We start from the raw sequence: 24517 nt of genomic DNA on the forward strand, positions 1-24517 counted from the left end.
ATGAAACGCGTTAGCATATTACCAGTGTGTTTTACATGTAGCCAATAAAGTATCTTCATTTTACAGATTACATGGGGGGCGGGCTCAACTGTATTTTGGATTCCTTGCCAAGGCATGTCTTCAGTTCCTTCTTCAGTTCTTCAGGAACTGAAGAAGAGGCTTGGTAAGCTACTAAAAGTCTTCAATTGTTACAGAACAAGTCCAGTTATGTGTGACAAACTACAACTAGAGCCACTCAACGAGATACTCAAATGAAATGAAAGTTTTTATATTCTCTTCAGTATGTTTGCTTAGACCGTGGATCTCCAATCTTCTCAGTAAAAGGGCCACATTGTACATTTTACAGATATTTGTAGGCTTAAAGAAAATCTCATGGTGCCCATCAGAGCCCCTTTACATCATGGTCCCCATCAGAGCCCCTTTACATCATGGTCCTCATCAGTGACCCTCTTACATCAAGGTTCCTATCAGAGCCCGTCTCTTACATCAGAGCCCCCCTTATATCAGAATCCTCATCAGAGCCCCTACTTACTTATGGCTCCTATCAGAGTCCCCACCCTACTTCAGGGTCTCCCATCAGCGTGTCCCCTTACATCATGTGTTCTTACCAGAGTGCCCCCATGCATCCGATTCCCCCATCACAGTCCCATTATAGCTTAGCAGAGTCCATTAGAGCCAAGCATTCAGGGGACAGGAGCTGGTGGGAGAAGCATTCTGCAGGAGGCAGGGCACACACGTGACATCACTGGTTGCTATGACACCGGCGGTCCTAGCAACCAATGACTGAAGCTTAGTGAGGATCCACCACAGCAGAATGGTGGGCTGACCCCCTACATTAGGGACCCCATTTAAGTCCACCCTTAGATCAGAGGTGGAGACCATAGATAACCTCTGCTGACCTTAAACCTCAATTTGTGCACATTGAGGCCACACCACTGACCCTAGCTATGGGCCAGATAAAATCCTTATAGTAGGCTCAATGTGTCCGCAGGTGGTAGTTTGGAGACCCCTGTCTTAAACTATATGTACTTTGCTTTTGGAAGTCATGGTCAACCCCTATTTGCAGGTTTTACACATTACTTTGTTTTATTTATGTTGTCTTCCAGCCTTGATCAAGGAGGAACTTTTGCTATCCCCGCAAAAGTGATGGATCTTTATCAGTCTTCAATTGGTTAATACAGGAACTTTTACTCCCTGGGGAACGGTACACTCCCATGCTGGTTGAAGTGTAGAAATAGGTGTAGGATGGCCCAGCCAGTTCTTCTCCACAAAGCATCCCCCCGACAAGTTTCGCCCTGCTCACTGGGGCTTAGTCATGACTTCGTTGACCAAGCCCCCGGTGGGTGGGATAAAACGCATAAGGGGATGCGGTTTGCCGAGGAGAGCTGGCTGAGGCTGTCCTACTTCTGTATCTACACTTCAGTCTGGCTGGGAGTGCAGCGTTCCCCATTCACATCGATCTTGTCAGTGCTGGATACTGAGCCTCAATGCCGGTAACCCTATTCCTGAGGACCAGGGAGATTCAACTTTTGCATTGCTTAGAGCGGTGTTCCAAGTTCTAATCTGGGTCACAGGAACTTTTACGTTTGGACCTGTAAAAATCTTTGTGCAGATCTTGTTTGTGCTATCCACACATTTACTATGGAAGTATAACGGCAAGCTGACCAATAATACTTCACCTGTTTAGTACATAGGGAGCTCAGAGCCAGCTCTATGTGACATTTTACCGGTGTCGGTATTAAGAAAATGATTAACAAAATGAAATAATGGCAGACAAAACACAACTTCTCTCATAAAATAAATTAATTTTGGAAAAACGTTTCAGTGAATCAAAAAGTGATAAAACAAATAATGATAAATCAGATGTCATGTTCAGCATTCATAATGTAATAACAGAGGCTTGTCCCATTGTCTCCACACATGAGCCAACCTATATTCTCCCTACAGTGGCCGGAGCACCATGCAGAAGAGATCAGACGGTTCCGTGCTCGTCATACAGAAATCCCGAGTCACAATGTATAAAACAGGCCAGTGTTTATTATATCGATTCATCCACAGGAGAGAATTCACTGCACGTTTTGGGCTTAAACGCAGAGAGAAACATAGTTACATTGTCATTTACAGGTATATACAGGCGGACAATTTCTCTATATATGGGAAGAGCAAGGGGGGCGACTTACTAGTGATTTGTTTATTGATCTTATTTATTTCAGTTCTTCCTTATAGAGAGAGATCACCACAGAAAGCACAGAGTCCCCGGGGTGCAGAGACAGGGGAGCGGAGACAGGGGCGCAGAGACAGGGGTGCAGAGACAGGAGCGCAGAGACAGGGGTGCAGGAATGGGTGCAGAGATGGGCGCAGAGGCAGAGGTGCAGAGGCAGAGGTGCAGAGACAGGGGTGCAGAGACAGGAGCGCAGAGACAGGGGTGCAGAAATGGGTGCAGAGATGGGCACAGAGGCAGGGTTGCAGAGACAGAGGTGCAGAGACAGGGGTGCAGAGACAGAAGCACAGAGACAGCGGTACAGGAATGGGTGCAGAGGCAGGGCCGCAGAGACAGAAGTGCAGAGAAAGAAGCCGAAGACAGGGGTGCAGGAATGGGTGCAGAGATGGCTGCAGAGGTACAGGGACAGGGGGGCAGGAAAGGGTGCAGAGACAGGAGCACAAAGACAAGGGTGCAGAAATGGGTGCAGAGATGGGCGCAGAGGCAGGGTTGAAGAGACAGAGGTGCAGAGACAGGGGTGCAGAGACAGAAGCACAGAGACAGGGGTGCAGGAATGGGTGCAGAGGCAGAAGTGCAGAGGAAGGAGCCAAAGACAGGGGTGCAGGAATGGGTGCAGAGAAAGCGGCGCAGAGACAGGGTCATAGAGACAGGAGTGAAGAGAAAGGGGCACAGAGACAGGGGTGCAGAGACTGACACAGAGGCAGGGGTGCAGAGACAGGTGCACAGAGGCAGGGGTTCAGAGACAGGGACTGAAAGCACACAGGCTTGATCCTCTATAAGTCCTCCTCAATTATGGACATCAGTATATGCTGGTCCCTTCTAATACACAGATATCAGAGATAGGGATGCACTGACCTCTCCTCCTAATACACAGATATCAGAACACGCTGACCTCTCCTCTACTCCTAATACACAGATATCAGGACACACTGACCTCTCCTCTCCTTCTAATACACAGATATCAGGACACACTGACCCCTCATCTCCTCCTAATACACAGACATCAGAACACACTGACCCCTCATCTCCTCCTAATACACAGATATCAGAACACACTGACCTCTCCTCCTCCTAATACACAGATATCAGGACACATTGACCTCTCCTCTCCTCGTAATACACAGATATCAGGACACACTTACCTCTCCTCCTCTCTTCCTAATATACAAATAACATGACACACTTACCTCTCCCCCTTATACACAGATATCAGCACTCACTGACCTCACTTACACCTGTGGCAATCATGACCGGAACCCCCTTGCCCCTTCCCTGACCCATATGAGAAACGTGTATCTTCTCCCTTGTACTATCCAAGCATAAAACTCAGTACATAGGCAATTCTTTTAAAGATCCAGCTATGTATAAGAAAGGAAGACTGGTCTTGCGCAAGGTCCCCCCTATATTGCTCCTCCCACATAATGCACAGTCCCAGATGCACGTGCCCAGTCCGAGATCGGGCACGTCCAGACGCCATGTAGCAGAAAACATCCAATTTTGATAAAGTGCAGGCGCTCATCCATGCAACACTGACATCTGTAGCACATTTGCACAATGGCAGATCATTTTTTTTTTTTTTTTTTTTTTAGGTAGGCCATTGAAAATATGTATTTTTTACATGAATAATTCCTCTAAAACAAAATAAAATAATGGAAGCTTTCAAAATATGATATTTGTCACAAATGTCTGGAGCCGTGTCTGGGGCTCAGTCCGCTCAGTGCAGCGATCGTCCTTCCTTTCGCAGTGCTGTCAGATATTTCGTCTAGTTCGGGATTTATGTACAGAAAATAGACGCAACTTTCTACTGCGTAAAGGGGCGTGGTAAAACTCACCAGCGGGGTCATGATCTAACCACAGAATGTCAGCAAATTATTATTTTTTTTTTTTAAGGAATGTCCTGCAGAGCAGTGGTGATGGTCAGCACGCTATGCAGTGGTTATAGGCGATGCTGTGCAGCGGTCACACCGCTGGTCATTCAGTCCAAAGTGGGTAGTAAAGGTGCAGTGCGCAGCAGAGTATGGAAGCGGAGATGTTCTGCAGGCCGGTCAATCCATTGGAGTATGGGTAATGAGCTCTCGGACTTGGGATACAGTATACAAGAGAGAAATTTGAAGAATAGCAAATACCCCAGAGAAGTCAGTCCTCATCTTCTCCAAACTGGGCATTTCAGCGCCTCCCAATAAATAAAGTCTGAGAGACCCATGAAAAGGCAACCTCTCCATCTTTCCTTATATATATATTTATATATAAATTTATATTTATATATTTATAGTTTTTGTTCTCCTTGATAAAAAACAAAACAAAGATTCAGGTGAAAATAAAATAGGGGTTAGTCTGTAGGAGATGCGATGTGTTTGGAAGTAAGGGAATGGTAGAAAGGAAGTCCCAATGGCCAGGGGGTTCTCATGTCTGTAGCTCCTCTGTGGGCGGGTGGTTCCTCCGGTTCCTCGCCCGTTTCTGATCCTGAAGGTCTTTTGCTTCGCTGAGGGCGGACCCGGAGGGGCGCCAGTATCCCTGGCAGTACTGGTTGATGAGTCCCATCTCTGGCTGGGAGAGAAGTTGCACTAACTCGTCGTAAGCGCCTGGTGGCCCGGCGGGATGGGACGCCAGGGCAGATGGATTGTCTGGATGGAGAAGAGCTGCCGTGACGGCCTCGCTGCTGAGAACATGGAGCCGCACTCTTATGACCGTATGTTTGAAGCTGTTCTCGGTAGCCGTGCAGTGGTATACGCCAGTGTCGGAAAGCTGGAGGGAGCGGATGAGTAGACCCTGGTCGGTCTTCAAGAATCGTCCTTCCGATCGCAACTAGAGGAAGAAAAAAGGGTCCTGTATCAGATTGAATATCTAACTCATTTTTTCTTGTGTAATATTAGACAATGTATGCACTAATGCGGTGGTCTCCAAACTGTGACCCGCGAGCCAGATACGGCCCTTTGCTTGCTTTTATCTTGCCCTCGGGCACAATTTTCATCTGGTCCTCGGGCACTATTTTTATCCACCAACCATGAGACATATTTTCACCACTTACACCAGTGAAAGAGCAGGATACCTCCCAATGACACCAATGATAGGACATCATTCCTCCCAGTGACACCAATGATGGGGCACAATTCCTCCCAGTGACACCAACGATGGGGCACAATTCCTCCCACTGACACCAACGATGGGGCATTGTTTTTTCCCACTGACGTCAGGATGTTCCCTCCCAGTGGCCACAGCCCAGCCCCCCCTTAAGTCTGAAGAACAGTAAACTGGCCCTTTATTTAGAAAGTTTGGGGACCCCTGCACCAATGTATGATTACCCATTCATTTAAAACTTAGTTGTATTAAAGGACCTCAAATGTGGCCCCTGCGGCCCAAAAGGACCAAACCTAATTATCAGTTAATGTAATAATACAGAAAGCTGTCATGACTGAAGACATGCAACAGAAGATGGTCAAAGACTGCAAACATACTATTGGAGATGGTAAAGTTTATGGACATACTTCAGGGGACATTCATTAACTGGAGACACATTACAGGAGACTACTAGAGATCACAGCCAGTACCACCCCTTTACAAGTCAACATTTCTACATTTCTAGATTTTACTCCCTATAGACCCTCTAATTTTTTTTTAATCATTTTGTATCATTTGATATTTATTTGAGTGAGATCCATTATAAAAAATCAGAGGAAAAACAAAATTTAATAAGAGAAAAGGGGCAGACGTCACAGAAAAAAGTAAGATAGTTTGAGAGCTGCAAAGTAAGCACTAAAGAACCACATGCAACCCCCAGGCCACAGCCTGGGCCCTGGGGATTTCAAGTGTATGTATAGAGAAGGGTTAAAGCCCTTCAGGTTTTTCTGCATATAACGCACTGGGGAGATTTCCCTACACTGCCCTGTCCTGAAGACACAAAAGTAACTTAGAGGAAATCTCTCAAAAAGTGGAAAGAATTTCCCTGTTAGACAGGTGTCACCAGCGCAGGGGCTTCCACAGATTTTGAAGATTCCCCCTCACCTCTTGCTTTGATGACTGTTGGAATTTAATACAGATCCCGGACAAGCCCCCAATTGTTATGCTAATTCTTGCTTCTTCAAGGAAACAAACCAGTAGTAAATTAATGAGCCTTCACAAAACAAGAATGCTGCATCTACAAACTACTTCAGATCCTGTTTGCCATGGTAATTTCAGACCAGCTATAACAGAATCAAATTGACTTTTCGCGTATCCCTGGTGCATTTGTTAGAAAAGGAAAAGTAGCATGCCCATGTGCCCATGTGTGCACATTTGTAGCACTCTGTATGTCTTGTTTAGTATTCCTGTAACTGTAGTTTGTAGACACAGCAGTCTTGTTTACTCAAGGCACACTAATATACTGGGTTGTTTCCTTAGCTTTACTGTTAGAGCAAGAATTAGCAAAATTATTTGAATTTCCCCTCACCTTTCTCTGGTGACAAATCGAAGTGTGAATCTCCCCAACACCATTTGCACCCTTTGATACGGGATGTGTCTCACCTCTTTCTTTCGGTCTGAGTTGTCTTTCTGGAAGATCCATTTTACCATGGCCTGAGGTGAGCGTGGCTGACATTCCAGGAAGGCAGAACTACCTTCCACTCCATACTGTGCTGAATCCATCCCATTCTTATTGGCTGTAACAAGCAATTAAGATAGTTTATGAGTTACATAGGCACTATATACAAAAGCTGCATTGTAGGTTAGCTGAAAGTTGGTATCAGGCTTGCGATGGAGTGCCTGCTTTTCAAGGTAATGATTAGAAAGGGGGTGGATGGAAGCTTAGCAAAAAGCTGAAGATGGGTGTAGCTAGTGAAGTGTTGGATCATTATTAGTAAAACATACAGGAAATGGGGCAGTGGCACAAATTGCAGGACAGCTCAACTATGAATTTACCGTATTTATCGGCATATAACATGCACTTTTTTCCCCTTAAAATGAGGGAAAAATCGTGGGTGCGTGTTATACGCCGAAGCCCGCTGACTTTGAGGGGGAGAGGAGCGAGCGCCGCTGAAATACACATGTACTGTGTACTCGGCTAGGCTCAGCTCCTCTCGGCTCCACTCGCAGTCACGCCCAGTCCCGCCATTGGACCTGTGTTATGTCCATCGTAGGAGCCGGGCCAAGGGGCGGGACTGGGCAGGACTGCGAGAGGAACCGAGTACACAGGACGACTGCCTCTGTGTATCTCAGCGGCGCTAACTTTAAGCGAGCAAGGCTGCAATGACACTGGGCAAGGCTGGGCAAGGCTGCAATGACACTGGGCAAGGCCGGGCAAGGCTGCAATGACACTGGGCAAGGCCGGGCAAGGCTGCAATGAGACTGGGCAAGGCTGCATTGACACAGGGCAAGGCTGCAATGAGACTGGGCAAGGCTGGGCAAGGCTGCAATAAGACTGGGCAAGGCTGCAATGAAACTGGGTAAGGCTGCAGATGGACATTGATCATTCTGCAATGATGGACAAGGCTGCAGATGGACATTGATTATTCTGCAATGATGGACAAGGCTCCAGATGAACACTGATAAGGCTGCATTGATGGGCATTTAAATGTAAGTTTTTTCCTTAAACTTCCCTCCTAAAAGTTTTTTTCCTTAAAATTCCCTCCTAAACTTGGGGTGCGTGTTATACGCCGATAAATACGGTATTTACATCACCTTTACCTCTAGAAAAGGAAAATCTGATAGTGGAAGATGTACGTGTGAAGATTTACGTAGCAATATTGGCGAGTGGCAAAGAAAAGTGTTGTGGGCATTGATTTGAGTTCTTATTCCTTGGTACTTTAATACCAAGACCTTACCATTGGAATTGTACCCTCGGCACTGCCTCATGGGGTTTCCATGTCTGACATCCTGGCGGCGGCTTCGTCTGTCCAGGGTAAGGGCCAGAAGCAGAGGAGAAGACACGGTGGGGGAAAAAAAATGGAGCAAGAGAAGATAAAACATACATATGTTAGGCCGATAATTAAGACCGGAGCTCTGTATATCATATTCTTCCCTGCCAGCCAATCCCTGGCTCACCCCTCTGCGTACCGCTTGGAGGATGCTGAATAGCGGGAGCACGTCTTCCCATCCCAGGCGCAGTACGGGTCTCTGGCGAGGCAACAATCAGCGCAAGCTTCTCCATACACATCGCAGCGGTGGAGGGCCAGGTGCGTCACACCAGACTCGGATGACACATAGAGCTGTTGCTGTGAGATGAATAAGGAGGATTGTAAGTGAGGTACAAACAGCAGATTGGACTGGGCTATAACTAGGTATCAATTTCACTGATATATGTTAACCCCACACTAGAAGTGCCTAAATATCAAATAAAATAGCAAAACAGCAGCACTCACCGATGTTCAAACAGAAAAAAAAAATCTAAATACATGTATATAAAAATGAGTTACGCTGTCTCTTTAAATCCACCAAAATCTAAATACATTTATTACCCTCAAAATACCGATATAAGCAAAACCATGTGCAAAGGTTTTATAATGATAATACAGAAAACGTGACATCACATAGCACAATATACCTCACGCACAGAAAAAGAGCAAGGAAAACTGCTTAGTCTAATAAATCCTAGCTTGTTATTATTAAAAATTCAGGGCATATACCCACAAACAAGGGAGAAATTTAAACATATCACCGGCACCAGCTGGTCATCCAGGCAGACGTGATAATGTCACAGCTAGGCTCCTCCCTACGTATTTCGTCACGCGGGACGTCTTCCAGGGTTCATCGGATCCTTGCTCTTTTCCTGGGCATGAGGCAACCGGAAGTGACGTCAGAGTGGGTGGGACACGTATGGTTTGAAGAAGGAGAGACTGGGCATGCCCAGAAACATGCCCCGCCCACTCTGACGTCACTTCCGGTTGCCTGGATTCCATGCTGGTCCTGACAGCACGGCTCTCCATCTTGGATCAGAGACACAATGTTTTCCACCGCTGGTCAGCTGGAACTTCCACCTGTAGCTATCTTTACTCCCAGGAAGCATCCCGCTGGAGGTTATGGATTCATTGATGTGCCTGTTTTTCACTTCCATCTTGTAAGTGTTTTGAACCCTTCCTTGCCATTAAAGTGTTTTATTACTGCACATAGAAGCGCATTCTTCTCTGCTTTATGAGGTATATTGTGTAGTTACTGCTATTTGGAATGAGGATGAAAGCCATTCATCCATCTAGGATCTGAGCATTGTTCTCAAATCGTAGGAATATATATCTGTCCATATGGATTATTGTTGAAAGCCCCTGTTTCTCTGGACTGAAAACAGGTGAAAGGGTGTTGTGTGTTCTACTCTTCTCCTCTCTATTACTCTCACCCTTTAATTATCTGGATACTTATGGCGTATCTCCTTCCTCCCCCAGTGAACCATATGAGTTTATATTCATATATATATATCTTTACACCTTCAGGTATGTCTTTTATATACTATCACCTATTTTAATGTTCAATTTGGCTGCTCTTTGGATAGTAACTTGGATTAACATGCTGATTATTGCAGCCCTATACACAGTCACTGGTATTAGTAAGAAACTGCCTCCTGCTTTACACGGCGATTCCTGGGTGATCACCTGGGAGCTCTCCATGTGGAGATATTTCTATGCTGACAAGGTAGCTATTTGTATCTGATGTGCGTATGTCCTCTGGATATAGCAATGTTTGAAAGTTTTTCTTTATCATATATTATTGTAATATAATGTCTGATGGATTTATTTTATCTTTGATAGTGAGACCTGTTCCTTCCAACTACTCCCCAAGTGCGTCCTGACGAAGCAAAAGAGCGAAACGCGTTGAACGCAAAGGGGCTCACTGCCGTTTATTTGGTGTCAACTCTCTTGTTTACACTGGATACTCATTACTATCATATGCCTATCGTTTTTAATTCTTTTTTACTTGACCTGTTTGATATGACTTATTGTTAATAAAATATATTTTTGTACTATATATTTGTCCATCTTGCCTGTAAAGTCCGAATTAGGGCCCTGTGGCCCTTTAAACTGTCTCTCCTTCTGTGTATTGAGGTCTAAGCATCTGTGTATGTTGGTGGTTGGTGCACTGGAAATGGAGGAGACAATTTTGTTCAGGGTGGACTTTTTTCACATGTTTTATACTACATGGGACTCAATGTCACATTTTATATACAGTATCATTATCACTTTTTAGCACATTGTTTTGCATATATTGTATAAGTTATTGTGAGGGTAATGAAGGTATTTGGATTTTCATGCATTTCAACAAACAGAGCAACACAGTTCTGTATATTAGTTATCAATTTTAAATCAAGGTACCCCAGACCTCATTGCTATCTAGTCATTCCATAGCTTTTTTTTCACAAGAAAGTCATTCCGTAGTTTCATTGGATAATAAAAGTACCAATAATTCGTCATATATAGACCAACAAAAATATATTTTTTTTAACATCTGAAAATCTACAGATTTTAATTTCCGTTCACATAAAAGCATATTTAAATGAAATCCAAGTATAGAGAATTGTTGTGCATGTTACATTGTTCTCTCTTTTCTATACATATGTTTATCCCAAAATCCAGTGACCTCCAATCGTCCCGAACACCTCCAAGTCCCCACATAAAGATTATCTATATATTACTGACAATAAACCTTCCAGCTGACGGCTGCAGAGGGAATTGTCCTGGAATCAGATTCCATCATAACAGGAAGTGTAATGTTCGGAGACATTGGAACGTTGCTCCTTCTAAAATGAGCCTTAGAATAAAACTTGACCTTTGTCTGAGTTTTGGTGATATATACAGGGAAAATACGGCTTTTCGTTATATTTGTCCTTTTTTCTTCAGCCGCTGATGGATTTTTGCCTTTCAAGGATTTTTAATATAGAGAATGCGTCTACTGAAGAAACTGCAGGCGAGGTTTCCACCCATGGTTTCCTCAGAGATCACACGTATTCCTGTCCTGTTTCAGTTTTCTTGGATGTCTTGTATCATGAATCAATATTTCTATAGCACTATAGCCTCAAACTGCTTTATTTGCTGCTGGGGCAGATGGCGAGACAACCGTCCCGCTGGACACTTAGAATACTTAGTAAAATTTAAACATATGCCAAATAGTCTACCAGTATGCCTTTGGAGTGTAGGATGAAATAGGAGTACCCAGAAGAAACCCACGCAAGCTCAGGGAGAACATGCAAACTCCATACAGTGTCTTGGTTGGAACTCAAACCAAGGACCCCAGCAGTTGCACCGCTATGGGTGTGAGGGGATGTATGGTTCGCACCCGGGTAATAGCATCCAGTAGGAAGTGATATCCGACCTCAATGTTGTCACCCCCACTGGACACTACTATGGGCTTATTAGCAGCTTACTTGATGCTCACACTGCTCACTTTGGGCAGTACCAGGGCTCAGGGGGAGTATTGTCATTGCTGGGTGGATGCTGCTGGCAATTACCAGGAGGTATTCCAGTGTCTGGAGGACTTCGACACGGTGGATGCCACCATCTGCTGTGGCTTGTGTGTACTGCGCTACAGCTGTGCGTTGTCTGATGCCAGGCTGGAACAAGGCGGCTGTACCAATGATCGGGAGCTGGAGGACACCAGGGTCACTGCACGTTAGTAAGCGTACTGTCTGTACCACCAGACTTCCCCATCACTGATCCCACTACCAACTGTACCAGGACCATCACTAATCCTACTGCTAACTGTGCCCGGACCTCCCAATCACTGATCCTACTGCCAACTGTGCCCCGACCTCCCAATCCCTGATCCTACTGCCAACTGTACCCCAACTTCCCCATCATTGCTCCTACTGCCAACTTTCCCCCTAACTTTCCCATCACTGATCCAACTGTCAATTGTAACCCCCATCATCCCCATCACTGAGCCTGCTGCCAATTGGACCTTCACTTACCCATCACAGATCCTACTGGAAACTGTATCCCAACTTCCCCATCACTGAGCCTGCTGCCAACTGGACCTTCACTTACCCATCACTGAATTGACTGCCAACTGTACCCTGATCGAACCTACTGCCAACTGTACCCTGACTTGATAGTTTTCAATGGTACTACTATTGCCATTATATGCAGTGTTATATGGGAAAAAAATTATTGGGGGGGGGGGGGTTAGGGGTGACGCCATGTTTTACCGCATCAGGTGACACCAACCTTGGTGACACCACTGGACCCCAGTGCTGCAAGACAGAAGTGCTAACCACAAAGCCACCATGCTGCCCATATATACACTATATTGCCAAAAGCATTGGGCCGCCTGCCTTTACACGCACATGAGCTTTAATGGCATCCTAGTCTTACAGATGCCATTAAAGTTCATGTGCATGTAAAGACAGGCGTTCCAATACTTTTGGTAATATAGTGTATATGCGACAGTTATTAAACAATTGCAATAAATCTCAACTACTCCACTACAAGGCTCCCCTCACCGCTCAACTGACCAAAGGGTGCTGGCTCCAAGACGGTCTGTGATCCATTAACACTGAAAGCAGAGAAACAAGAATGAAGCCACCCAACATTTAAAGGGTCCATGATACACTTATTGGTGTCACCGATACCAAGTGAATCCACCTACTCCCTTACACATTTCACTCCAACTGACTAAGCTTCTGTTGGAGAGAAACACGTAGGAGAAACAGTTTGATCAGGTGATACCAATAAATGTACCTTGGACTCTTTGAAGTTGAGTGACTTCATTCCGTGTCTCTGCTTTCAGTTACTAAACACTGCAAGTGTGCGCTGCAGCATTGTGCTGAACCAGCATCAGGACCACAAAGCAGGCACCACTCACTTATTGCTGCAGCACAGTTCAATTTTACATTCCCCAGAACCCATAAAAACTTGTTCTGTGCTGCCCGCGACTAGGAGTTCAATGACTGCAATGGTGCACCCACTCCTTGCCTCAACAGCTAATAATGGAGATGGTGGGGGGTGCAGGAAGTGGTGGGTCACAGTGCAGTCAGTGCAGCTCTGGTTGCGGTTAGCTTTACAGAGTGAATGTGGTCATCAGGGTTCTGGCTAATCTAGAAATTAATTTGGTTGCAGGCACTGGGGGATCCCCACGTCATTATTCTGGTACTGCTCTAGCACATCACTGGAGCCCACATCTTGGCTTCTAATGTCATTATTATCTACTCCATAGAAGTCATGGTCTCCAGACTGTATGCAGTTTGGAGTAAATGGCTCAGTCATATTATGCTATATTTGCACTGTACACCAGTCACATTGAAGCACTTTCTCCACTTTCTCTTATATGTTTGTTTGTCATGTGTTGTTTTCTTGCACATACACAGTCACTTTCTCACCCCACCTAATAGAGTGTAGGTCCTCGGACTTGCCCTGAATGTCTCATGTGGTCTTTTGGGCAGGTTCTCCCCCTCCCATGGGGTCTCTCTTCGAGGGAGCTCCACCTAGTACTTGGGTAGGTCTTGCTTCGGCAGGTCTCCCAAAGAAAGGGGTTCCGCCCAGAGTACCCCAGTCCCTGTCAGGAGCCTTGGGGATCAGGGCCAGGGTGCTTTCTCTTCAGAGGAGGACCATGTGCACACCCTGGGCACTTTTTTGTGTGCTTTTTTTTTTTTTTTTGCACCTGGTGTTTGGTTTTGAGTGTGCTCACGGCTTTGTGGAGCTTCAAAATAATAATGATAGAAAAAGAGGTTCTGGCTGAGCACTTGGCTTTTGGTACATAAAGTATTGATGGCTCTGCCCACTGTCCCGAAATGAGGACTAATCCTCCTATTTTGGGATATGAGATGGAATGCGACTTGTGAATATCTTTAGTTCTACAAAGCCTTTATTAAGCTTTGCACGGATTTGGTTGTAGGACTTTTTGATTCCTTTAGTCTCGGCTCAGCATAAACTGTATGGGTATATTGTGTCATTGCTGAACATTACAATGGTAAATGTTGACTTTGTCACCTTTGCAAAACATAAAAGGTTTACATATCACGAGTACAGAAATCAAATATTACATTACGAAGAATCAGCACATTGATCGAATATAAATGCAGGAATGGACTTACCCGTTTCGAAGAAATTTTCATGGATCTTATGGGTTTTGGTTCCTAAGAGATAAAACTGGTAAGTTACATCGGTAGAAGGTAAAGTACAGAAAACTTAATATAAAGATGAATAGAAATGTGGTGCAAACCCTTAGATGATATGATTTTCTTTCCTACAACCATAGGCTCCAGGAAAGAAAATCACTTGATTCCTCCATCAACGCAGTGTTAATGGGGGCAATCCCTCCTGTGGAGCTTTTGTGTTCTCCCAGTTGGGGAGTGAGGGGAGCTGGTTGTACCCAAGTTGATCAATGCAATGACTTGGGTACAATCAGCCTGCCCATAAAGGGTTCAAATCTTTTAGCCATATGGCCTGCTTTATTTGGTGGTTAATAGAGAAAAAAAGTAACCCCTGGAGTGGTGCTCAAAATGCCACAGCTAAAAAGATTATTGGTGTCTTGCTCCTGGCACGAAAGGAAAGCACCATCAAATGAAAGGTCAATCACCCATAGCTCAAAGAACCTCAGAAATACCCTAATGCTCCACGCAACTTTGGTTTGGCTGGCCTTATCTAATGTTTTATATGGTTTCTAAGATTCTTCTCAGTAAAGGCTAATGATCTTATATGCATGTTGGGGGGCGGGGGGTAGTTTGGACATAGCAATAGTTTACTATTTGATTGATACAGCAGTTGTACTTAATTCATATCATTTAAAGACAGTCTTTTTCAGCCAGGGTTCCCTGAAACAGTAGGGTTCCTCCAGAGGTTGCTATGGGTTCCTTGAGCAATCAGCAGTTTTTTGAAAAATTCTCATATATATATCCACTGTCATCTCTTTAGCTAACTGCAAGGGGAGCATTCATCCCAAAGCCCACCAATGTAAGGAACATTCTTCCCACTGACCAACAATGTAAGGAACATTCTTCCCACTGATCACCAATGTAAGGGACATTCTTCTCACTGATCACCAATGTAAGGAACATTCTTCCCACTGATCACCAATGTAAGGAACATTCTTCTCACTGATCACCAATGTAAGGAACATTCTTCCCACTGATCACCAATGTAAGGAACATTCTTCTCACTGATCACCAATGTAAGGAACATTCTTCCCACTGATCACCAATGTAAGGAACATTCTTCCCACTGATCACCAATGTAAGGGACATTCTTCTCACTGATCACCAATGTAAGGAACATTCTTCTCACTGATCACCAATGTAAGGAACATTCTTCTCACTGATCACCAATGTAAGGGACATTCTTCTCACTGATCACCAATGTAAGGAACATTCTTCCCACTGATCACCAATGTAAGGAACATTCTTCCCACTGATCACCAATGTAAGGAACATTCTTCCCACTGATCACCAATGTAAGGAACATTCTTCCCACTGATCACCAATGTAAGGAACATTCTTCTCACTGATCACCAATGTAAGGAACATTCTTCTCACTGACCACCAATGTAAGGAACATTCTTCTCACTGATCACCAATGTAAGGAACATTCTTCTCACTGATCACCAATGTAAGGAACATTCTTCCCACTGATCACCAATGTAAGGAACATTCTTCTCACTGATCACCAATGTAAGGAACATTCTTCCCACTGATCACCAATGTAAGGGACATTCTTTCCACTGACCACCACACTATCGTACTATAAGCTACAGTTATAGTGCATTTTGGCAGGGGTTTCCTGAGACCTGAAAGTTACTTCAAGGGTTCCTCCATGTTATAAAGGTTGAGAAAGGCTGTATAAAGAGTTCTATACTATGTATCTAAAGGTGCACATTTATAGAATATGTTTCTGTGTCGATGTGGCTGTCCCCGGTGTATGATTTATTGTTTGATATTCTGTGTCCAGTTTTAGACAAGCCAACTTGATACTTTTTTTTTTAAATACATGGTGTAAATGGCAGCATGCCAAGCAGATTGAGTATCTTTGTAATTATACTCTTTGCAATTATGTAAGTTAATTGATCACAGCTGCTTCGGGTTCATCTAAGTTGAGAACTTCTCCACCTGTTAACTCCTACTCAATACGAACGAAATGCGTCAGCTTGCCTTGCAATGGACCATTCATTAAACTTTTAACCATGGCTTTTAACTTGGAATGCAGTGACCTTTTTTCTTTTGCTAGCACTGAAACCTATAATGGATCTGTCACACAGCTCTGCCTTGCTGTGCAGCAAAATTGATGAGCGGCGTCTATCCTAATTCAGACATTTATCTTGTCCCTCGCCCCTCAGGAGGAACAGTAGTATTCTGTAGCCAATAAGGTACCCGAAAAGAATAATAAGAAACTTTAATAGAGCTGGTAAAGTTGGATGGAAGTCTCAAAACGTTATCTCATACCTTAAACACTTCCACCTCTTCCAGGATCAGCTCTTCCGTCTCCAGGTCGTCCTTCGGCAGGACAATCACCTTCTGCACTGTACCCTGATCTGAGGAGGAACAGCAGCCGTTAAACTTCTCTCTCACAATAATACATTTCTGTACTTCATCAAAGAGATACTTCAAGCATTCTCCGCTACAATGCCCCAAGCTGAGGACACCTCAATAGACACTTCCACCTTTGAGAGCCAGAAGCCAACACTTTGCTCAGCTGCTGGCTCTCCATCCCAGTTCACAGCCACGGCTCCCACCAATGTTTGGGTTCCAATCAGAGCTATTCCCAATCGGGTGATCACTATGTCAGCTCCATCATAATGATCAAATGAAGGCTTCATTTATTAAAATAATATCATCTATTTTAAAGCGGTATCAAACCCAAGAGCAAAAAAATGTATTACCAATGCTAGAGGCAACTGCATTTGTTTTCTTTTTTACAAAAGGAACAGCCGGCCACTCTGTACTCTTTGATGCAAATCTGTATTGGCTACATCTCAAAAGACACAGCGTATAAAATCTAATGCGTTTTGGCTACACAGATGAAATGCGTTAGAGGTTTACACACTGGCTTTACATATTATGGATTAATTTCCCCAGGGACGAAACATCTCAGGCAGAGCACTGGTCTCCAGCTATTGAACGTAGCAGTTGAGCTGGGGTATTGTCTTTTTATTTGTATTTTTTTCTTTTAGATTTTCTTTCCTATATTTTCATCTGTGATCCAGCCAGCAAGTTTGTTGTTTTTTTCAAAAGCACAAGCTCTCCAGCAGAATGTACATGCATGGATGAGACAAACCACTTAACACTGAACCTTTAATATCACTTTAAATCTGCTAGTATATCTAACACTCCCCTCCCCCCATTTCTGACAATGCTGCTCTTTGCTGTGTCTCCTGTTCTTCTTCATCCAGAGTTGTGTCTCTCTAATACAGGAGGTGTGTTACTGGCCAGATTACCAGGTGAAAACAAAGGGGAAAAATGCCAAAAAAGAAAACGAATGCAGCCATTACACCTAATGATTGGTAAGCTGCAATATATGGCATTTTTTTGTTTTGGGTTTAGTACCACTTTAAACAGTGTGCCAAATAAAAACCTTATATATTCTTAAAAAAATTATACAAATATTTTAGGTATGAAAATGAATCAGAGTTATTAAAATAACTGACACATGCTGACGCTGCTAAATGTGGCCTGGGCACGGGGAGTACAGCAAGGATTCTGCTTACTTATCCGGGCAGGCACAGACACTCAATTATTTAGACTGTCTGGTTCAGGAGAACACCTGATTTTCATATTAGCAGCTCTTCTTGCTTCTCAAACTGGAAAAGAATTTCTCAGTTTCCCAATATTATTTTAACTAGATTTTATTTCTTGAATAAAAAAAATCTTAACAAATATATACCTTAAAAAACCTCAATATAAAACAACCTCATGAAAAAAAAATCAAAAACAAAAATATCCAAAATAAATCCATTTTTTTATGTATTAAACATTCTAGTTTATTTCATCCCTCTGGTCTAAAAACAGCCAAATATTTTGAAATATATTTAAAGCTCTCATAAATATAAATAATAATGAAGAAGAAGAAGAAGAGGAAGAAGAAGAAGAGGAAGAAGAAGAAGAGGAAGAAGAAGAAGAAGAAGAAGGAGAAAGAAGGAGAAAGAAGGAAGAGGAAGAAGAAGGAAGAAGGAGGAAGAAGGAGAAGAAGAAGAAGGAGAAGGAGAAGAAGAAGAAGAAGAAGAAGAAGAAGGAGAAAGAAGGAGAAAGAAGGAAGAGGAAGAAGAAGGAAGAAGGAGGAAGAAGGAGAAGAAGAGGAAGGAGAAGGAGAAGAAGAAGAAGAAGAAGAAGAAGACTCCCCATGTTGAAAAATATTTTTTTCTAGTCTAAGATTTAAATTTATAACTATAATAAGCCATATTTGGAAATCTAAAAAAAAATCGTCTTTAAAAAAATATAATTTTTTTTATTACCGGAAATGTTTTATAGTAAGGTTTATTTTTGGTGAATTTAAACAAAGGTTACAGTTTTTAGGAATTGAAAATTATTAAAAGATACGTCCACACACTCTAGAAAAGGGTCAGATGGCATTCACAAGGTGCTAATTTCCAAATTCTCTATTTCACGTCAGTGACCCAGTTTATCTGCTAAAAGGCCAACACTGCAGACTGCCTATCATGGGCACCATATTAGTATAAGATATCCAGTGATAAGTAATGATAAGCAGACTCAACATGCAATTTAAATGGAATTAAATTATATATTTTTTGCTGTATACCCCGCTATATTATTCTTGGGTATACAGAAGGTGTAAATGTGATTAGTGTATATAAATAAATGTATTTGTCTGAAAGGGAATGTATATATGTTTTTAATAATTTTCTGTATTTTAGTCAGTACTTAAAAAGAGAATAAAATATTGTTCTTTTTTCAGGTAAATAAATAATATTTCACATTAATATGACAGTCTTCTATTCATCCAGCAGGTGGGGCTTCCACCCTCTTTCCACATGTTCAGCTATTTCAGGTTTCACCTCTGCTAAAAGAGGGCGTTACGTAAAAAAAACTCAATGTATAAACTAGAGCAGAGACATCCCCCTAATCAGAGAGCTCAGATTAAGATTTCAATTAGACAAAGGGAGCTGCAAAGCAAGCTGTCTCTGCTGTGCTGTCTCTCTAGTTAAACCACTGTGCTTTGTGAATCCTTTGATAGGTACTAAACTGTAATTTGTATACTTATATATGACTTATGGCTTATATATGACTTGCTGTTCTTCTCTTATAACCAGCAGTAAAATCTTAGTTACTGTCTTCGTGCCATTAAAAATCAACTCAATTTTTGTTGAGAACCCCCCCCTACCATGTACATTGCAGGGATTATAACAAACATTGTTGCAGATTCCTTCCTTTTGCTATACTGGAGAAATGGCTGTTTGTTTCTCTGTGTGCAAAGTGAATGTAAATGGAAGCGATTTTATAATCATCAAACAGCTGCTGCACTCGCAGGGCTCTCATTTGAAAAGTGGTAGGGTCTGCATCCCTTTAGACGTGATCTCCCTTTAGGAGCATCTCACCAACAATGACATTTATGTTGCAGGGGATGCCCAAAATCTGACTTATATCTTAGTGCAGACTTCTGGGAAAATCAGTGAACCAATCACGACACACAAGCAGGAAATGACATTTTCAGGGGGCACTACGTATACCTGTGTACAGAATACCTCCATTGCATTTTACAGCAAATTACAGCACTGCAAATTTAAAGGAAAGGTCATTTTTAAACATTCAATTACAATATGACTTGTGTAGTGATTGTATCTGCTATAGTAAGTTTTTTTTTATTTACTATTTTTTCCCACGAAAGTGAAGTTTATTTTAAGTCAGTGTTTCCAGGGCTTTCCATCTCCATTCCTTATTGAGAATCACCTCCACTCTTCCGTCTGCTGCGGATCTGATTCCGGCATAACCTCAATCGGACTCATCAAATCAACAATCAGCTATCGGAGCCACCAATCAGGAGACGGTGCCGACGGAGATCTCCGCACTGACTCGTGATTTACCCTCCTTTGATACTTACAAATCACCATCAAAGATACAACATGGCGAAGATGCCCCTTGATTATACTGTCCTGATGAAGAGGGCGCTTTGTAGAGTCGGATAATTACAGTGCTATGAACAAAAAAAGTTACCTGTTCCTAAAAAGAGAACCTCGTATCTCCCGTCCGCCGCGTCCACCTGGTCCACCGCGATGGTGGTGAATCTGTAGTTGACGTTCGTTCGCACAAGCAGCGGCTGCCTGTGCACGGGGTATACAGGGTTGTACATCACCGGGTGGGTCCGCATGAAGTTGATCACTTCATCTGGGTAGTCTTTGGTGGATTTCATGGAAGGCGTGAAAGTGCCTCCTGGACACTGCATGGGAAAATGTCCGAAAGATAGAAGAAAATTCAGCATGGGAAACATTTAAAAAAAAAAAAAGAAACAATGTTGCTCTTCTAATATCTCCAAACACCAACGCTGAAAATGAACAAATTATGCAAAACTGATAACTCAAATGTGATACAATGTGTAAAACCCATCTTCCATACAGGAAGTACAGTTTTTCTCAGCAGTGTCTGAAGTTGATGGTCACTGTTGTGCAGCTCTCTGCATGATGCTACCAGATTCTTAATGGTTCCAACACGGATCAGGAGATTGGTGTTATCCTGATCCAATCCTACAGCTGGAACGCTAAGATGGATGGTGCCTGGGTCCAGCTATGATGATCGGAACAAACATTTGGGTATTGCCTGTAATGCGACCTTTTGGCACTTGACACTGCGTATATGGAACTCTGTGCAATAATGAACAACCAAGGTGTTTCCAGTAGGGTGCTGTATAGGACCAGGGAAGGGAACCCCAAGATAGGTGTATCGAGTCCCTGAGGGTCTACTTAGACATTGCACTGGACACTGCATATATGTATCTCTGTGCAATAATGACCAACCAAGGTGTTTCCAGTAGGGTGCTGTACAGATCCAAGGAAGGGAACCCCAAGAAAGGGGGATCAAATCCCTCAGAGTCTACTTAGACATTGCATGGGACACTGCGTATATGGAACTCTGTGCAATAATGACCAACCAAGGTGTTTCCAGTAGGGTGCTGTATGGGTCCAGGGAGGGGAACCCCAAGAAAGGGAGATCGGGTCCCTCAGAGTCTACTTAGACATTGCACTGGACACTGCGTATATGGAACTCTGTGCATTAATGACCAACCAAGGTGTTTCCAGTAGGGTGCTGTACAGGTCCAGGGAGGGGAACCCCAAGAAAGGGGGATCGGGTCCCACAGAGTCTACTTAGACATTGCACTGGACACTGCGTATATGGAACTCTGTACAATAATGACCAACCAATGTGTTTCCAGTAGGGTGCTGTACAGGTCCAGGGAAGGGAACCCCAAGAAAGGGGTATTGAGTCCCTGAGGGTCTACTTAGACATTGCACTCCATGGTGAGTGAAAGGCTTGAAGACTGCATGCGGTTAAAGGACTCAAAGAGTCACCAGAATACTTTAATTAAACTGTGATGTATAAAATACCTCCAGTTTCCCAGAGTTCTCTGATTTTTTTTTTTAGCCAAGTGCCCCATGAGGATGCTATTGGGGGGTAAAAAATGTGGTCTCCAGAACAACATGTGTAGTCAGATGAAGAAAAACTTCCAACTCAATAGCTCTTGCAAGGTGGCTCCCACACGGCAAGGCTTTCCTCCATGGGCACCCAACAGTAGTTTAAACAATAGAAATACAGAATAGGCATGTGCAATTTGTTTTGTTCTGAATCGAAATTCGGATGTATCGGAATTCTGAATCACAATAGTAACGAATGTAAATGAAATTAGTCAAAAAATACAGAAATTTGAATTGGATTTGAATTGGGAAACAAATTTGAAATGTAAACATATTGTAATTCTTAGATGTGAAAAATTCAGAAGCCGCGTTTGAATAAAAAGACAATTCTAAATGCCGATTTGAATTTTCCGAATTAGGTTGAACTGAATTCAATTCAGTAGAATTTGGAAAAATTTAATCAAATTCGAATAAACTAAATAAGTTCCGAAAACAAGTTTAACTAAAAGGAACAAATTTAACGAAAAGAAATTAATTGACTAATCGAAACAAAATTATTTTTATCGCTCTGCACATGTCTAATACAGAAAAGAGCACCAGACCAAAACTGGATGAAAAACCCAGAGAAAGTCATATAAAATCAGCCAGTGCATTTTGGGGCAACGCCGTCCCCCTTTATTGCCCTGTATGCCCCTGAAGTGCGTTGGCTGTTTTTATATGACTTTTTTTTTTTTTACTAACAATAAAATGATCCGGGACTCTTTTATCCGGTTTTAGTCTGGCGCTCTGGATTTCTAATCTAATAGATGTGTTGTCAGAATTGGTTTGTGATTCTCTGTAGTGCCGAGGAATTTCCTCCAAACAAACTCTTCATTTGTCATGTAACACAGCAGAACGCCATTTATGTCACATCATTTCTTCTATATAAGAGAAAGTTCAATGGCCATTTATTCCCGCCGAACATAAAAGCACAGAAGAAAAGACGGTAATGTAGTCCAAAGCAATCAGGTCTCCTAGTATGCCGGTCGTAAAGTGTCTGTAAACCTAAGTTTTGTCCCATGCTTCATGGCGATACCTAACCGGTAAACACAGTATTGGGACAAGGTCGTCCAGTGCCCAGGGCAAAGATCCAGAATTGAGCGCCCCCCCCCCCCCCCCCACTGTTAATGCATGCCGTAGGATGGCTGTACCACCCTGCGTCAATTTTTTTACCCCCTTACTTCTGCAGCTGCCCCTTCTGCCCACACCTTGTCCCAGCCCTGGGTAAACATACTGTTTAGCTAAAAATGGCCAAAACTATCAATAGTATTAATTGTCCCCAACAGTCGGCGGAATCATGCTTACCGTGCCGGGGCGTGGGTAGGGGATCTTCCCTGTATATGGTATCCACTGATAGTTGGGGCCCTCCTTGTGAGCAAAGGGCCCATTGAACACCATCCGGATGTCGGCCATGGAATACACACATACCGCCGATCCTTTAAACACGGAGCTGCATAGGGAAGGGACAATCAGAAAGGAAGGGACCTCTCAGACGTAAGCTAGAGGAAAGATCCATAAGGAGAGAATGGCGTGCTTACCCAGAAGCGGAAAAGACCGCATAGATGACCGGATTCTTACTGTCCTGTGTCTGCTGGATGAAGACGTCCTCTGCAAAAGATTCAAATCCATTTTTAAAAAAGCAGAACACCAAATAGGAGAGAAAAACCCAACAGAAACCTTCACCCGCTACGTACGCAGTTCATCGAAATGTGTCTCTATCCCGTCCGCACCGGGCACCGAGCAGATGAGCCGAGCTTTCAGGAACGTGCTCCACTTGTTCACCAGACAGCAGTGACCCCCGTCGTCATTCTGTAAGAGGTGACACCATATAGAGACATAGAATCAAACTCAACATTTCAACGCAAGCTTGACACTAAACGCTGCGGAGTCTCATGTATCCAATTCTTATGTCCGTCTAAGAACAAATGGAGACCAGAGATGAGCAAAACTGTCCCTTGGCTAAAAGTGAACTGGATTTGATGGGCAGAATGAAGGCAGTTTTGGGTGGTCTACAAGTATCCAATGGGCTTTGGAGGGAAAGAAAGACACCTTTATATCGTTACTTTTTTTTTTTTTTTAACATCTTTTTACTACTTTTATTGCTTTGGTGCACTCAAATTTATTGACAATAATATATGTTACAGACTTGGCTTTGTTTATAAACAAAGCCACTCATTCTACATCTGAAATATTTTAACACGTGAACACGACACTGGCCAAAGATCAAGTATACAGTAAAAACCCCGGATTGCGAGTAACGCGGTATACGAGCGTTTCGCAATACAAGCTATTTAACCACTTAAGGACCGAGCCTCTTTCTGAGATTTGTTGTTCACAAGAAAAACGTTTTTTTTTCTAGAAAATTACTTAGAACCCCCAAACATTATACATTTTTTTTTCTAACACCCTAGAGAATAAAATGGCGGTCGTTGCAATACTTTCTGTCACACCGTATTTGCGCAGTGGTCTTACAAGCGCACTTTTTTTGGGAAAAAATACACTTTTTTTTAATTAAAAAATAAGACAACAGTAAAGTTAGCCCAATTTTTTTTATATTGTGAAAGATAATGTTACACCGAGTAAATTGATACCCAACATGTCATGCTTCAAAAGTGCGCCTGCTCATGGAATGGCGACAAGCTTTTACTCTTAAAAATCTCCATAGGCGACGTTTAAAAAATTCTACAGGTTGCACGTTTTGAGTTACAGAGGAGGTCTAGGGCTAGAATTATTGCTCTCGCTCTTCTGATCACGGTGATACCTCACATGTGTGGTTTGACCACCGTTTTCATATGCGGG

The 24517-nt window shown here is 43.1% G+C and overlaps 1 protein-coding gene across 2 annotated transcripts in view; it reads right to left on the reverse strand.

The window, feature by feature from the left end:
* Positions 1-2017: 2017 nt before the first annotated feature.
* Positions 2018-24517, reverse strand: part of SEMA3F (semaphorin 3F) — a gene marked incomplete at its 5' end in the record, with an annotated part of 28768 nt that continues 6268 nt past the window's right edge. The window contains 10 exon segments of one of the 2 annotated variants that reach the window (XM_073591661.1): positions 2018-5026; positions 6722-6855; positions 8017-8084; positions 8249-8406; positions 14205-14246; positions 16545-16633; positions 20268-20490; positions 23024-23168; positions 23257-23326; positions 23413-23527. In XM_073591661.1, the coding sequence (XP_073447762.1) occupies positions 4625-5026; positions 6722-6855; positions 8017-8084; positions 8249-8406; positions 14205-14246; positions 16545-16633; positions 20268-20490; positions 23024-23168; positions 23257-23326; positions 23413-23527 (1446 nt within the window). 2 annotated transcript variants of the gene reach the window in all.

The sequence above is a fragment of the Aquarana catesbeiana genome, linkage group LG07, assembly GCF_042186555.1.
Source record: "Aquarana catesbeiana isolate 2022-GZ linkage group LG07, ASM4218655v1, whole genome shotgun sequence".
Lineage (NCBI taxonomy): Eukaryota > Metazoa > Chordata > Amphibia > Anura > Ranidae > Aquarana > Aquarana catesbeiana.